The 17,966-nt window shown below is 34.9% G+C and overlaps 1 protein-coding gene across 5 annotated transcripts in view; it reads right to left on the bottom strand.

Moving 5' to 3' along the window:
• Positions 1-17,966, bottom strand: part of Prkd3 (protein kinase D3) — an 86,359-nt gene that overhangs the window by 47,704 nt on the left and 20,689 nt on the right. For all 5 annotated transcript variants that reach the window (XM_063229703.1, XM_063229707.1, XM_013155837.3 and 2 more), the window contains exons 3-5: positions 7,319-7,457; positions 5,323-5,454; positions 4,107-4,264 (exon numbers count right to left, since the gene is read on the bottom strand). In XM_063229703.1, the coding sequence (XP_063085773.1) occupies positions 4,107-4,264; positions 5,323-5,454; positions 7,319-7,457 (429 nt within the window). The remainder of the gene's footprint in view (positions 1-4,106; positions 4,265-5,322; positions 5,455-7,318; positions 7,458-17,966) is intronic.

Raw genomic sequence — 17,966 nt, 5'->3', positions numbered from 1 at the left:
AAGGAATTAGCTACAGGAATACTAAATAAATTCAGGAAGTAATGTTGCATTACTGAATCTGATGTTTGAAAATATTTTGGAACACAGATTTTCAAAATTTACCTCAACCACCATTAAAATATGTATGTATAAATGCCGTGGCACAAGTCTATAATTTCATAAATCTGGGAAGCTGAGGCATGAGGATCACAAGTTGAAGACCACTTATTTCAAAAATAAAAACCAATAGGTAATGTAGCTCAGTAGCTCTGGCTTAAATCTGCAACATTATTCCCTCCTCACCCCCTAAAAAGAAGTCTAATTAATTTTGATTTCATAAATAATGGCAGATACAAAACTAATTAAAACACAGGGCTAGCCTCGGTAAATATACTATAAGTAGTTCTCTAACATTTACAACATTTTCCAGATGTTTTTGGTTTTTTCCTTCCAGGCAAGCAAAAAACAAAAAACACAAAATTAAAAAAATATTTAAAAACCTTTGTGTAAGAAAGATGATAGGGCATGTCTGTAATGCCAGCACTGAGGGAGGCTGAGATAGAAGGATTAAAGTCCATTTTAGGCAATTTAGATCCTATCTCAAAATAAAAAATAAAAAGAACTGGCGATGTAGCTCAGTGCTAGTTTCCCTGAGATTGATACTTAGTATTACCAAACCAAACCAAACCAACCAACCAATAAACAAAAAAAGTAACTTAAGAGATGTATGGATTTTGGTAACGATGGCTCTTTCTATATAAAAGAATAGATAACCAAAATAAATTATAGGGTAATTGAACATGGCTCATTACATGTATTCAATAAACATTCACTGATTATACGGCAGGTTCTATTTTCAGAACCCAAAATTGAATAAACCATAATCTGCATTCTTGAGCATAAAAGCCAAACACCTAACTGCCACACAGATGTATTAAGTGGATATTGCTGTAACTACTTACATCTTCATGTCAGAACTGAGATCCAGAGATTAAGATGCCTTTTGTGGCCAGTAAAGTTTATAACTCAGAGAAGTTGAGTCATTCTACATTGGTATGTCAAACCAATGGAAACATAAGTCAGAAGAAATCAAGAGACTAAATTTCTAAACTGAATTATGAGGTAGTTTAATTGCAGGAACAGTAAAAAAGAATGCTAAACCCTAAACCACACTTGAGTGCTCCAGATGTTGAAGGTTGTCCTACTAGTCTGGCTCACTCTTCTTCCCTTTGCCTATGGACCTTCTTCAGCCAAAGAACACTACGCAGATTCTGCAAAGAAAGAATTCTAAGAAAGAACCACAGGCAACTAGAAACCTGTGTTATGTCTTTGCTCATGTCTGGCTCCTTATTTTAGTGGTGACTCAACACTATGCTTCTTGTACTCTTACTTTTACCACTTTTGATTTGTACCAAGTTCAAAACACACAACATGAGGTAAGACTGATTTAGCCAGTCATCATCCAAGTTACTTTTTTAAGTTTTGGTACTGGGGATCAATCTCATGACCTCACGCTTGCCAGGTAGGTGCTTATGCCACTGAGCTAAATCCCTAGTCGCCCAAGGTACTCTTCAAAATAAATTACTTAACAATCCTTTTCCTATGCCACCAGTAAATTAATGCTTTTTGGTAAGGTTCAACTGGGATTGGGGTATTATGGAAATGGAACAAAGCATGTGTGCCAGGAACTACGGTGGGAACAGTGGCTGTAGGAACTACCTACTTTCTTACGTCCAGTATAAAGTTATTTAAAAGAATCAATACTACTTAATGGCAATATTAGAATCAAGACTTAAATTTAGGTTTTTGGCCTTGTAGTCTGGTGATTGTTAACCTTTTCCCTATGTCAATATACCTGGGCTTGCAATACAATCCAACCAGAGCCTGGTGTGGTGGCCCATGCCTGTAATTCCAGCACTGGGGAGGTAGGAAGATCATTGTGAGTTCAAAGTCAGCTTGAACTACAAAGTGAGACCCTATCTCAACAACAAACAAACAAAAGAAAAAAAATAAACAACCAAATCCATCAGCAACAATGCTTTGCTTGTCTGTCGAGTGTGGAAGGCAGCAAAGGTATGGTAGATTTAAACAGAATTCTGAAGGAGGATTAGTATAGTTAGCTTGAGAATCTGGTGAAAATGGGACCACTGAGAGCTTAGGAATTTAGTTTAGTGGTAGGACTATTTACCCAGGATGCTCAGGAACTGGGTTTGATTCCTAACATTGCAAAGGAAACAAGGGGATGTGAGGTGAGAGGTGTGAGGCATTGAAATCAGAGTAACTAGAATTGAGTGAAAATTTTTATCTTGTTTTAAAGTTCCCTACTTACAAACTGGTGCGTAGCTGAACTGTTGTTTCTTCTCTATTTATGTGTAGCCAGAAATTTCCTAAAAATACGACTATTTCTACAGTTTAGGTTTAAGCTAACATTTGCCAAACTCAATTGCTCACAAAAATTTGTAGAACTGTTAATTGTCAAGTATATAAAATAAAGAGAAAGCATTTTAAAATGAGTAGTTTCTCAATTACTAGTTTCAGAGTATCACTTACACACACTATCTCCACTTTGCTCACATTTAGACCCAACATTTTTCTCTCTCACAGTGTGATTCTGTCCTTTTTGTGCCCTCAGGAGTGAACTTTCTTGGCTTAAGACTGCTTTGATTATTTTGGGTATTTGGTGTTTCTATGTGAATTTTAGGAACTTTTTGTCTTGTTCTGCGAAGAATGTCATTGAAATTTTGATGACAATTTCATTAAATCTGTAGATTGTTTTTGGTAATATGGATATTTTAACAATATTAAGCCTCCCAACCCATGAACATGGGAGGTCTATTCATCTTCTAGTGTCATCCTCATTATCTTCTAGTGTTATCCTCATCTTTCTTTAGTGTGCTGTAATGTTCATTGTAGACTTCTTTTACCTCCTTTGTTAGGCTGGTCCCTAAGATTCGGTTTTTTTTGAAGCTACTGTGACTTGTTCTTATGGTTTCTTTCTTAGTAGTTCATTACTGCTAGATAAAAATGTCACTGACTTTTTAATGTTGATTTTGTATCCTGCTACTTTATTGTACTTGATCAACTCTAAATATGGTCTTCTTGGGCTTTTAAAACATACCATTACCCTATATTGTTCATCCCCAGATAAGTTTCTTGTGCAGTTTGGTTGTATAAAATGCACTAATTATATAACCATTCATTCTTAGTACTTATGCCCACTATTCTTTTTCTATTTTAGAAATCATACATTACAGCTAAGTAATATGTAACTAAAGGATTTTTATGACAGGATTTCAGAGGTTTTTACTTTGGTATATCAGGGTAGCAAAATCTTGTAACCAGGCTGTCAAGACAATAGTACAACACCTTCATTTTGCCACAGAATTTATAAAAGATTGAGAAGTTTATAGAAACAATTAAGTGATAACATTACAATCTAGGGAGAAGTCATTTCAGGCATTATGAGATGTATGTTCTCTTTTCTGATCTATTATATTTACCCTTCAAAGGCACAATACATTAGAGGTAAAATCACAGAATAATAATGAGATCTGGGTTTAATTCTAATATTTACTACTAATCACCAAATCATTCATGTCTCCACTATTTTGTGTGTAAACAGATCTGATATACCCCATACTGTAAGGCTGAATGGAGTCATTCATTCATCACTGAGTACCTAACAAGTACACACAGGTATTGTGGTATGCACAATGAAGCACAAAAAGAAAAATTAATAATAAACTCTTTGGGAAAGAGCTAACATAAACATTAAGTAAGATGTTACACACACAATTAGCTCTTAAAAAATATAATGACATTCATATTTTTCTAGGGAATTGGAAAATCAGGAAAAGTAGCTTTTGAGCTAGATCTGGGAAAACCATGTAGGGCTGGCAACAACAAAAGCAAAGCAGGGGCAACAAGAGAGTGTCTAGGAAATGCTAGAGCACATAGACTTTCAGGAATATAAAGTATACAAAGGTTTCTGTGATGGTTAATCTTGCTTGTCAACGTGACTAAATTGTGAGCTTCCTAGAAAACTGGTAAACACATGCTCTTCTGTATCTTACAGAAGCACTAGGAATAACTAGTAAAATATCCTTCTATAACCTTAGAATACATACCTCTTCACTAAGAAGGGGTACACATTCAGGCTGGAGGGGTCTTGGAACTGAGAGGCCAGGTCCTGGTAGAGATACATTTGACAGACGTCTCTTTCTTACTCCACTACAGTTATTTGGAATCTTGAAGGCACATCTTTTATGATAATTTAATCCACAGCCTAATATTTTACAAGGTAAAATGTAAGATTAAAAAAACTTTACTGTTTAAGTGTACAACATAAAAACTAGTGCTTCTTTTATTTATTTTCTCTGGTAACAACACCATCTTAAATAAGAACCCAGACAATACTTGAGTGAAACCTTATAAATTAAACAAGAATAGTACAGAGAAAGGTATATTTAGAAAGACTAAGTTAGCTGGAGTAGTGGATTTTGCAGTCCCTAAAATAATTACTTGGAAATCTGTAAGAAATGTAAATTATTGGGCTCTACCCTTGATCTACTGAATTAGTAAGTCTGGGAATGGAGCCCAGCGAAGCATGTTTTCTGATGCTTGGCAAATTTTGAGAACCACTGGCTTAAAGCATTGATCAGCAACAAACAGTGTCCTATGTATGAAACCTTCCCATAATGATAAATTATTGGAAACTTGAATTTCAGTATATATAAATACATATTTTACTAGATAACAGCCATGCCATTTGCTTACATATTGTCTATGGTTAGTCTCACATTATAGTAACAGAGTTAAGTCACAATGGAAACCATATGGTCTGTGAATTTTAAAATATTTATTCTCTGACTCTCCATATTAGAATACTGTTCCTTGGTCAAAATGTATACCTATACCCTACTCCCAGCAATCCTAATTCAGAAAATCTTTGACAATTTTGTTTTGTACACAAGAGATTTAACTTTCTAAAAAGATGATAAAGAAGGAAGCTGGTCAACTTTCTAAAAAGTTCTTATGGTAAGTAAGGAGCTTGGTTTTTGTTGACCCACTACTCTGTATCAAATGTATCTATTTACCTTAAATTTAACTTTTTATGAAACTCATTAGGTAGGATATATATACAGAGAAATCAATCCTCAAAGAGGACCTGCTTAAAGACAGGAACAAGTAGATGACAGAGATAGGTCCAAATTCCTAATATCTGCTAATCTCTGTAATTGTAAACTTGTTTTACTACCTCAACATTTATGATCTTGGTTTTTCATGGGTAATAAAAATAGAAATGTGACATCGTTTTTAAAATGACAAAAATGTAATACATACCTTCACATTTTAGCCCTTGACGTACCAATCCCCAGAGCATCTCACCACAATAATCACAGAAAGTAGGAGCTTTGTAAGAATGTACATATAGAGTATGGGGACGAATCTGGAAATCTTCTACTGTGGCCAAAGCTTTTAAAAAAGAAAAGCATTAAACTTTCTATTTGTAATTGCAAAGAGAGTAGGAATGTTCATCATTTTCATCAAAACACAGAATAATTTTTTCCCTAAAGGTTTCATCTGACCATAAAAACAAACTATTTTGGGGATTTAATACTATGATTTTAAAAAAAGTGATTTTTAACCTCTAGAAAGTTCACTAGCTTCAAGTAAGTTGAGCTCCAACTTAACTTGGAGGCCTATAAGTTAGGCATTTGGACCTCCAAAAAAGTCCTTTCTTAGAGTGATGAGACTACAAATTGCCACTAGCTTTATTTTAGCTAATTAAAAACTATTTAGTGCTGGCACTGTGGTACATGCCTGTAATGCCAGCACTCAGGAGGCTGAGAAAAGTGATGACGTTCAAGACCAGCCCAGGCTATGTTGTGGGACCTGCTGTTTTTGTTTAAAAACAAAAACACCTGCTCTAACGTTTATCACAACTGAGAAACAGAACACTAAAGTAAAAAAATGAAAAAACAGTAGGGGTAAAAATGCAAGGTCAAGGCCAGGGATTTAGCTCAGTGCCGTAAGTGCCTGCTTGGCAAACATGAGGTCGTGAGTTCAATGCCCGGCACCAAAAAAAAAAGCAAGGTTCCTGTCCCAACAAAACAAAAACAATCCAATCCGTGGAACCTAATTTTAATTTATTGTAATACTTCTGTGGGAAAAAGATACTGAGCTCTTATTTAGGATCCCACCCTGGACCCAGATTATTACTTTTTTTGTACCAGAGATTGAACTCAGGACCTTGCACTTGCGAAGCAGACTTATGCTGCTGGACTAGATCCCCGGCAGACTCAGATTGTTCTCTCTGTTCTCCATAGTCCTAGTGGTTAAGAGAAAGAGTTCTCTCTTAAAAAAGCAACAGGTCACAAGGATCTCCCTCCCATATCAGCCTGCAAGTCATTAGGCTTGTCCCTGTGATTTGATGAAAGATCCATAGCAAAGAACGGATGGGTATGAGCACGAGGAGCGGGAGCATGAGGGAGGACAGGGAGTGAAGTCCTTCATGAATGAAGAGGAAGACAAAGAATGCGAATAGATGTACCGAGGTTACAGATGGTTTGTGGTTGTGGTGCAGAAGATGAGTGATCATGCTGAAAGCTAGATAAGCAAGATTAGAAGTGCAAAATGAATAGGGACTTTAAGAGAATCTCAAGAACAAGGCGAGTACTAGAGGAGGGAAAAGTGGCAGCAAGACTCTGAAAGCTTGGCTAGCCGGCTTGTTTCCATTTTCCCAACAATTCTCCTTTCCTGCAAAAAAACAGAACAAAACAAAACAAAAAACAGCCTTGCAGACTACTGCGTACATCATTATAGCTTTCTCTCCTCTTTACACTCTTCACAAACAATCCTGCCCACAAACAGCAGTCATGATGTTGACTAATAATGGAAACAGTGAGAGTTAAGGAAGAAGGAATGACAAGAATGTGTAAAGTAGGAAAAGGAGAAAGTCCATTGAAAACAAAAAGGGAAGAATTTTTTTAAGACACGCAAAAAACAAATATTGTCACTTCCTCTTCTATATGCTCAATATTATTTCACTTTTCCTGATTTTCTTTCCTGAATCTCAATTCTTCTCAACGGTATCCTTTACTGTTTCATTTCTCTTTCAGGTCAGTTACCAATTTTTTTAGCTCAAGTAAGTCACTTCATTTTCCTACTTTCCCATCTGTGGTATAACCTTTCTGGAAGTTGAGAAAATAAAACAAAAACCACACAGTAACATAATGAGAGAGGAGGCAACTGTATAGTATCAAGATTAAGTGTAATAGAACACAGCACTTAGTACAGAAAATGACTGAAAAAAAAATAAAAGGAGGTGTTCACTCACCTGACAGAACAACTTCTACTAGATCTCCTTCATGTATTTCATCTGCTGAAGTAATCAGCTGCAAAATATTTTCGGAGTTCATGTCATGGCGAAAGAGAAGAATTTTGTCATACATGCCAAAGAATCCACACTCTGGAAACTGGGGGAAAATGGTCCTATGTCAATATACCCATAGTTTTTTCCATTTTTATGTTATACTTCAATGTTCTGAAAGAATTGTAAATAGTGTTTTAGCTACCTACATTAGTACTGTATCTACAGGTGATTCGTATACTTGAGCACCCTAATTTTAAAGTTCAGATACAGAAAAGTAAATTTACAAATAATTATATTGAAATATAAGTCTCTTACAAATATAGGCTTTCCAAACAGTTGGTGAATATAATCTTGAACTTACTACTATTGTTCTTTCCTTTTTCCTTCCTTCCTTCTTTCCTTCCTTCCTTCCCTGTTAGTACCAGGAATTGAAGCAAGGATCTTCGCACTGAACTACATTGCTGTTGGGGATGGGGTTTAATGATGTCACTGAATTGCCCAGACTGGGCTCAAATTTATAGTATTTCTGCTTCTGTCTCTCAAGAGCTGGAATTATGGGCATGTGCCACTACATCTAGCTATTTTTAGACAACAAATCTTTATCCCATTCTCTAGAGCTGATCTAATGGTTATCATTTGGATCTGAAGGGTTCCCCAACGTTCCAGATAGTTAAGGCTTGGTCATCGGTCATCGGGGTGCTACTGGGAGGTTGTGCTAGAGCAGTTGGGAGTGGGGCTCTAAGGTCACTGGGGGTATGTCCTTGAAAAGGGATTTTGGTACTTCGTCTCTTTTTCGCTCTCTTGCTCCCTGACCATGAGGTGTTCAGTTTTGCTCTGCTATATGCTCTTCCTGTAAATTTACTATCATGCCAAAAGCAAGAGAACTAACTAATCATGGACTGCAATCTCTAAAACAGAGCCAAAATAAACCTTTTCTACGTTGATTGTGTAAGGTATTTGTTACAGCAACAGGAAGCTGATTTACACAGTTACTAATCATATGAAGTTAAATATGAAATAAACAAAATTAAAAGTTCAGTTCTTCGGTCACTTCAGCAACATTACATGTGCCCAGCTGCTACTTTGACTACAAGTTACAGAACCAGATGGTGCAGAACACTCTACTATTCTGCTAAGTTTGAACTGTGCTAGATAGAAGGCCAGTAATTTTCAAACTCCAGTCACAAGAGTACCTTGCAATGTTCCTACAATATTCTAAAACAGTGAGGATGAATCTTTTAGAGTTTTCAATAACAAAGAGCCTGCTGCAGCATGCACTACCACTGGTCTAGTGTTTATCTAGTATCTTTCTAAAGTCTACCACTGTAATTTCAAACACATGGTTCATTATATTACCCTTTAGAAAAATCTTTAAACAGAGCAGGAGATTTGCAGATTTGTTCACATATGGCCTATTCATTTGTATTATTTCAAGGCTTCTACATTGACTTTTGTGAGCCAAGAGACTTTGGGGATTAGTACGCAGACTAAAATATGAAGATAAATATTTACTATACAAAGTAAATTGTTTCAGGTTAAGAGAAAATTTTAAAATATTTGCCTTACAAAATAATCATGCTTGATTTTCCAGCCAATTTTTAAAAAAACGAGCCCACCTACAAAATTACCAGTGCCCTTGGGACATGTTGTTCCAAAAATTCTTTAGGTCTCAGAAATTCTAAATACTCATTGGCCTTTAGCTCCTTCTGTAATAACTTTTAATCATTAAAACTACAAAGTATGACAGATCATAAAAGGCCTTTGTCAAGTAGCCTGGTAAGAATCATTCACATTAAACTATAAATGTATTTATTTATGGTAGCAATGGTGTTGAAATGTGATTTATCTATTTCACATGGTAGTCCTGCTTTGTGAAGATCCGTGGAAAAATTTTCTTTGACTGGTTTTGTAACATGAACAACTTCATCATGTAGTTGAATCATGTTTTCTTGTTTACTTTGCCCAATGGAAATAAACACCTAAATTTATACCCCACTTTTAGCATCAGTCTATGATCTTATGGCAGGTATTTTAGGTACAGAAAGTAACCTAGCTTCCTTTTACTTTCCAAGTTTCATTTTTTCATTAGAAAAATCTTTCCCATCTCTCTAAAGAACCAACTGAAAAAACATACAAAAGTTTAAATTATACATTGAAGTTTTATTTACATTTTAATATGATTTTACAAAATTTAGTTAATTGGAAAAAGAAGTATCTTAAATTGCAACAGTTCTTAGTAACAACAGATTCCACAATCCATTTTTATAAAAAAATCTAACAAATTTTGTATGAATGAAATTGGTTTTTCTAAGTTATATTTCTTGCATGTCTGCTAGATACAAGGTACTGGCTTCACAGTTTTTAAAAGGGTTCTTGCTCCACAGTAGTGCACTTGCCTTGTATGTGTGAGTTTCTGGGTTCAATTCAATCCTCAGAATTAGGGGAGGGAGAAGAAAGGTGGGGGGAGAAGCAGGGTTTCCATAGGCTGAAAATAAATATGTGTCAATACTGAGAACAAAGTTGAGTATAGACTTGTGACTTAAACAAGGTGCAGAAGAACTGGGTAGTACAAAAGGGGCACAAAGGGGGTACATGGGGCCTGACTAGAGCCATACTAACAAAGCTGGAGTCAACACAGCTGATTCAAGTTTTGGTATCTACTATTTACAACATCTCAGATTAATTTAAGATTAAGTGTTGTATTACTTTTCACAACACTTTCTTGTTTATAAAATGGGTATTTATCAAAATTAGATTTCTTGATGACTGCATAATCCTGAGCCTTATGATCAATAAACGCTATTGGTTTACATTATTTTGCTATATTGAAGGAAATATCCTGCTATATTCTAAGCAAGGGAATAACATAATTAAATGTTAGTGCAAAAAGATTAGGCTGATAGTACTGTGTACAGGAACTGAGACAGGAAAAGATCAGTGTATGCTCCTGAAGCTATAAGTCAGGAAAGAAGTTACAGGGTTTAAATCATATAATGAGAAATGAAGAGACAACAGTTCTTCTGGTAAATCATATGGGTCATTAATACATAAGCCTGATATCCAAGTAATTATTACAGAAGAACTTAATAATAAACATAACAATGACAGAAAGAAAATAGCATTAACGTAATACATTTACAGCTTACTGTAAAATGATCTTCATAAGACTCATAATGGTGAATAATAACATGAAATCAGTATCAATAGAATAAAAAACTTAAAAGGCAAAATTACAAGTATACATATTAAAATGAACACTTGTGTATCAGAGGCTGAAAAGCCCTTGGTGATGGTAAAAATAAAGTCATTTTCTAGGTTAGCAAATGTTTTTGTAATTATATTTATCTATTAAACTGACAGATTACAGAGTTCTGAGGAGAAAAGCTGTAACTAGCTTATGACAGATTTTTAACTGATGGGTGTGTTTGATAAGATACTCAGGAATTATCTGAAAGCAAGAGTCTAAATGAACTAACAGAAGTTATGACCTAACAGAAGACCTAAATGAAGTAACAGAAAACAATGGCCTTTAAAAAAAAAGAAGAGTGATAAGATTCAAAATATATAATAGATATTGTAAAAATGAAAGGGAAGGAAACTGCTGTAAAGGATATAATTGTATGTCTTAAGTGTGTAAGATAGATGACCAGATGACTATATTTTTGTTGAATCAATGAACAGAATGGTTTACACTATCAGTGTGTGTCTATCCACTTTTTATGCTTTGATTTTGTAATTTGAACAACCAATTCTAAGATGACAATGTGTAACGTATCAACTAGAGATTTCTTAGTGTTAATTTTTTTGAATTCTGTGTTACCCTACCTTTTTTTCTACTGTTTTTTTCTTTAAATAAAAAATAAAATCATGAAAAGATCAAATATTGCCACTGAAAATCAGAAAACACTGTGGCCAAGTTATAAAAAACAAGTCTGGGGCCATTCACAGGCCACAGGGAGAACAAGAAGCCAGTCACTTCCTGTGAGTTGGCACCATTGTGTGGGCTGTGGGGAGGAAAACCAGACACCAGCCCCTTCTGACACGTAGGCTGAGAGACCAGAAGAGCCAAAGTTTCCCCTCTCCCTGCCGTAAGTAATTGGCTGATCCAGAGAAACACAGACTGAGATGATAAATATTGAAGTAAAATACAACTTAATGCTTGTGATGTTTAGTGTTTCATTGACTTTGCAGGTCTAAAGCTGGTTGTCTGATCATCTATTTAGAGGATAATACACCATACAGCATCTATGGGGGCTCTCTTTCTGAAGGTGGTAGCCATTGTTAATTCTCTATTACCTTGTTTTAAAGTCCTGTATCATTTTCACTGTTTTGGTTTCATTTTGTTTTGTCTTGTTTGATTTTATTATATCTGATGGCATGGGTAGCTACTTCAAAGATAGTAAGGTATATCATGGTAGTCATTTTGGATTTACTATTATCTTGCTTTGAAGTCCTGTATTGTGTTCACTGTTTTGTTTTTTCTATTTTGTTTGATTTTTCTAGATCTGATGATCTGGGCAGCTATTATGAAGACGACAAGAGGCATTACAGTAGCCATTGTTGATTTCCTATTAGGTTGTTTTGAAATCCTGTATTACACTGTTTTGTTTTGATTGGATTTATTCTGTTTTATTTTGCCTGGTCTTAGTCTCCTTTAAAACAAACAAACAAACAAACAAAAAAAAACAGAAGGTGGGTAAAAACATACGCAATTCATTTTTATGATTCAAAATTCGAAAGGTAAAGAGCAGAGGACACAATCTATGTCTTTCTTACCTAGTTATTTCCCTGTAATCAACGATGCCAGTTTTTTTTACTTTTTAAAGATATTTTTTATACAATAAGGTAAAAATGCATGGATCTTTTCCCTTTTACACAAATGGTAGCATAGTATAAACACTGTATATACCTTTGTTTTAAAAATTTCTTACTTAGGAATATATTTTGGAGATCATTCTATTAACAAAGAATGTTTATTCTGTTTTTCTGTAACTGTGTAGACTAGTTACTCTTGATGGGATATGAAGTGATCAGTAAAATTAATGCCAACTGTTTTGCATTACTGTATAATTTTTAACATTAGTTTGTCCATCTGTGAAACAGTATACTTTATAACCATGAAGATTAAACCAGGTAGCCTGTATGGAGTCTAGAACACTTGATGAATTGAGTGCTATAAGAGTCTTAGATATTCTTGTTTTCAGTAGTTTGTTATCATAAACAATTACCCATTAATTTTATATGCATGTATTTTTTCACATTTCTAGTGAATGTAAGGAACAACTTTTCTAAAAGACTTTCTGGGTCAAAGTACATACACATGTTTAAAATTTTAAGATACTGCCAAATTCTTTTTATGGGGGCTATGCCAATTTCTAGTTCAACAAGCAATACATTAAGAGTTTGTTTGCTCCACATCTTGCTTTATAATAAATTACCAAATCTGTTGATCTTAAGTAAAAAAGGACATCTCTATTTAGCTTTAATTTGTATTTACTTTATTACAAGAAGTTGAATGTATTTCCTTTCTGTTAGCTACTTACATTGGTGGATTGTTGAACTCTAAAACTCTAAATCTATGCATTCTTCAGAATGACTCTTATTAATTATGAGGGAGGCCCTTAAAAAGTCCTGAACAATATCTCAAAAGACATAAAAGAAGATACTTTATGTTTCAAAATTTGTAAATGGAATTTCTTAAAATGATCTGGTATTAGCTGGGCATGATAGGAACATCTTTGATTTTAGCACTCTGGAACACTGCATTTGTAGAGGTATAATATAAGCCTGGGCAATTTAGTGAGACCCTGTCTCAAAATGAAAAAAGAACCAGGGATGCAGTTTAGTACAAAGGCACTGGGCTCAATTCCCAGTAAAGACATAGGGATGGAGGTGGGCACCAGAAACTATTATAATATTGCTGTTTTGGTGGATATGCCTTCAAAATAGTCTCTACTTTTCTAGTCACTGAGACACAATACCTGACACCTACAAGTCAAAGGGGAAAGGTTTATTTCAGTCCACAATTTGCAGAGATTTCTAGTCCATGGTTAGCTCGCTCCAGGCTCCAAGGCAGAATAGACAGATGACAGAAGGGGACTGAAGAGAAACACTCCACGGCAAAGGAGGTAGGAGGCAGTGAAGTAACAAGCCTTTTTTTTGCTTCTATTCCCTCTAGACAATAAGCCTTTTTGGGTAGTACCACTCATACCCTGGGTGGGGGTTTCTCATTTCACGCACCCAGAACAATGCTGAGTAAGTCAACCAGTAGACTAATTTAATTATCACACTCTTAATCCACATTCACACACTCTAATTCAAGCCACTTCCAAAAACCCCTCTTATGAGGCACATGAGACTTTGAAGGGGCAACTAGATAGAAGCCATAATAATTCTCATGGAGAGAAAAGACAGCTGTGACAGGGAGCAAACTAGAAGAGTGGCAGATGCAGGATCTGTTAGGGTTACAGCTCTGATTTATTATATACCTCTAGGGTGGTGGTTCTCAACTGGGAATATTTTACTTCTGAGAATATGTGTCTTTGTCTTAAGACAATTTTCTTTCATACAACTTGAGCTGCTGACATTCACTGATAAAACACTGTAGAATGCACAGGACAGCCACTAGAGTGTAACTGTCTGGCCCAAAATGTCCACGATCAAGTTGAAAAATTTTGTTCCAGAGAAAAATGGGAGCCAAAAAGTACAGAGAGGCTGGGAAACTGGAAGGAAGTTGACAACCCTCCACAAACCAGACAGGCCCATATTTCCTTCCCTGGCCCACTTCAGCTTTGATTAAGACAGAGGAAATGAACAGCAGGACTTCAGAGAAGTAAATTTAGCCTTTGATTTGGCTTCTTTCTAACACCCTTACTTCTTTTCCCATTTCTTTTCTAAAGATAGATCAATAACTTCTCTTGATTATATAAAATGAAGTCCTAATGACCCCAATTAAATGAGAAAGTAACCAAATTTTAAGCTATCAAATTCCCACTCCCATGGATTCCCTTTGCTTTTGCATCAGAGATGGCTTTAAGAATTAAAAATTTTTTTATTGTTCTATAACTATTGTATAGAAATTAATTTTGATCATATTAATTTATACCTCTAACTACATGGTCTCAATACTAAAATTCTTTCAAGCATCATCTATATTGACAGTTCTTTAAGGTAAATAATTTAAGCCCCTATCATTAAAATTATGTCAGTAAAATGTTAGCTTGGTATAAAGTTCAAGTTTTATTTAACTTGGTCAGTAACGATTTTTGCATGTTAACAAATATCTTTAACATTATCGAAATGGATAATGTTGGAGTTTAACATTATCCAAATAAGTATTTATCACTAAATATTTGTAGAAGGGTGCAGATTTTATTCTAAATGCAATGGTAAACCATTGGAGTTTTAACATATATTTTCATTTTTTAAAAAAATGAAATAATGAATACATTACATTAAGCTCAATTAAAGGTTTGATAACTTTATATAAATTTTTATACACCATGAACCCAATATACAGAACATTCTTAGCTTCATAGACATATGCACTTAAGACACTGAATAATAAAGTGTTTTTAAATTTTCAGTCAAAGAAATCATCACAGTATTCTTCTGAAACCTACCATTTGAAGTAGGTAAACCAGAAGGTAGTACATAAGTGGCAAGATGTTCTCTGTTTAGGTTTCCTACAGAATCCCCAAGACCTTGAACTTAGTTAACAGGCATTAATTTATTAAATAAAACTTGTTAGTACTAAGCAGCTAATTTAAGAACCATTCCCTCAAAGTAAGTCTAATATTAAAGTTATTACCAAGTTTTGTCAAGTATTTAATTGAAGACTCTCAATAACTTCCTATATAAAAATATAAAGCACTTTAGTCTAGATGAGTCAGCCAGGTATCTGTGATTCCAGCATCCGGAGGCTGAGGCAAGAGGACTGCCCTGTGGGAGGCCAGTCTGAGCTACATAGTGAGTTCAAGGCCAGCCTGAAGTGAGATCCTATCTCCAAACACATACATGTACACACACACACACACACACACACCCATGCGCACACAAACATTATTCAATATGTACTTGAATTTATTCTCATCTTTTGACATTTTCAACCCAAGATTTTTCTGGACATTGCATACCAGAAAAGCTGCTTTCATATCTGCCTTTAACCAAAATTTTTTCTTTCGTTTTACTAGTTCAAACTTTCTGGGACCTTTTATTCCAGCCAAGGTTTTAACCTGAGTTTAAAACAAATTTCTTTTTCCATCTCAAGCCTCCAGATTAATAATGGCTGCCTGTCACTTTTTTCCTAGATGAAAAATGCAGGGGTAAAGAACAGGATGTCACCACACCAATGCAACACAGCTGCAGTAGAAAGAATGAGTAGACAAAACAACATAGAATAACAACTGGTTTCTGGAAAACAAAAGATACAGCTGGAGTTTTCACTCTACTTTGGCAGAACCTGAAAATTACACTCAATCCATTTCTACAGACACAATGTACTCAGTCAAACAGGCCAAAATCATTCCTAAATTAATCTGCATATGCTATAATCTTAGGTCTAGAATTATATAAATGGCCAAAACTAAAATCAAATGTTTAATCACCTAAAAGCAGACTGTCAGTTTTAGTCAGAATAATTTCAATTTTACTAAATACCACTAATAACTTAAAATCAATTTCTTCCTGCCAATTTTCTTGCCCATTATTCCAATTCATTATGTTCACTTACAAATTAATAGCATTATAAAAAATATTTTCTAAGCCTTTTGGCATATGAAACCAAAAAGGTGGAGAGTGCAGTGCTTATATGTCAGAAACTATACAAAGCATCTGGCATAGTTTTATTTAACTTCCTGGAAACTCCTAAATAAGTAATCCTTGTACTTTAGTAAAATAAACACACTTTTTAGTTATATCAAATAGTAAAATCAAAAGGTAATGGCAAAGTAATATTAAATGTTGGCAGGGTGCTATACATAGTTCGGTATTTATTAGTTTTAAGATCTCTACAGGACCCACGATCTTTCCAGATTTAAATAAATTTTGAAACCACAGGCATTACTAATTATGTGTCAGACATTGTATTAACAGCTTTACATTTAATCATCGTAATTTTGTTAATGGAAGTAGCTTCAAAGAGGAGAAAATTCCTCAGATGTTAAGTGATTTTAAAAGGACCCATCATTACAAAAAATGTGAGAAAATAAAAGATTTACATACCTAGTCTGTCTCAATTCCAAAACTCTACTATGAGATATTATACTGTCATCTCTTCCTTGGATTTTTAAAATGTATTAATAACAAAGCCAACTACAGAATGTCAACATTTGGAATCCATGCATGAGTGATCAATGTAAAAGGGCCAGGCTTTTGGCTTATTCCCTCAGAATTGATTTGCTTACTTAATCTGACCTATAAGTGGCTTCCCAGTTAAAGAGCTGATCAGCACATTTTAATTTGGATCAATCTCAGTTTAGATTTGTTACCTTCTAATTTTGGCTGGTTCTAAGTACCACTAGTTCTTTGAGTTTCAGCAATAGAAAGGCAGTCTTTTCAGTTTCTAAATTTCTAGGTGGCAGAGACTTGTTGGTGTCAATTTTGCTTTATAAACTAATATAAAGAAACACGAATTTGGGGATGAAGTTCAATGATAAAGTATGTGCTCTGACATGCATGAAATCCTGGGTTCAATCCTCTGCACCACAAAAACAAAAACAGGTGACGAAAAGCAATAGGAATCTTATATAAAGGTTGAAATTTATTCATTATTTAACTCTATTCATACTCAGAAACTGTACTATTCTTAAACAAAAATGCCTAAGCCAAATTAGGAATCCTACTGGAAAGAGTTCAAGTTATACTTCACGTTTTAATGTAGGAAATAGTCATATTCTCTAACTTCCTGACATCCTACAATAGCAGTAGCAGAAATTGCACATTTCTCCAAATTCAGAAATTATATTTCTGCATTAATTTAGCTCATGTTTTTGTTTTTGTTTGTTTCTGGTACTGGGGACTGAATTAACGGCCTTCATACTGAGCTACATCCCCAGCCCGTTTCTAATGTTTTTAAATTTTGAGGCATTGTGTACCTAAATTGCTAAATGCCCAAGTTGGGCTTAATTTTATAATACTCCTGGCCTTAGCCTCCTACAGTGCTAGGATTACAGGTCTGTACCACTAGGTCACTTTTAATTCAGCATTAACATTTTGGACCAGTTAACTGCTGCAGGGTTCTCCTATGCATTCTAGCAGCCTTCCTGCCCCATAAATACCAGTCCCCAGCAGTGCAAAAACAAAAAAATGAAACAAAACAAAATATAAAGGGCTGTGGATGTGGCTCAATGATAGGGTGCTTGCCTAGAATGTCCAAGACCCTGGGCTGATCCTTAGCACTGTAAGAACCACAACAAAACCAAGTCTACAGATGTTGCTGAATGACCCAAACAGGAATCAAAATCTCCCTGGTTGAGAACTATGGGTTTGATTTGGTTTTATGCATTAAAATTAGACACTGACACTGTAATATGTCAATAAAATAGTAAAAGGCCTAATTTACATTCTTATGTAGCATAACAGAAAAGTTCAGTTGTGCCTTTAGGTAGTGAAT

Source organism: Cavia porcellus, unplaced genomic scaffold (genome assembly GCF_034190915.1).
Source record: "Cavia porcellus strain 051 isolate PalLab524CR breed Dunkin Hartley unplaced genomic scaffold, mCavPor4.1 scaffold_1, whole genome shotgun sequence".
NCBI lineage: Eukaryota > Metazoa > Chordata > Mammalia > Rodentia > Caviidae > Cavia > Cavia porcellus.
The sequence above is the reverse complement of the archived record's forward strand: the minus strand, read 5'-3'. Positions and strand labels throughout refer to the sequence as shown.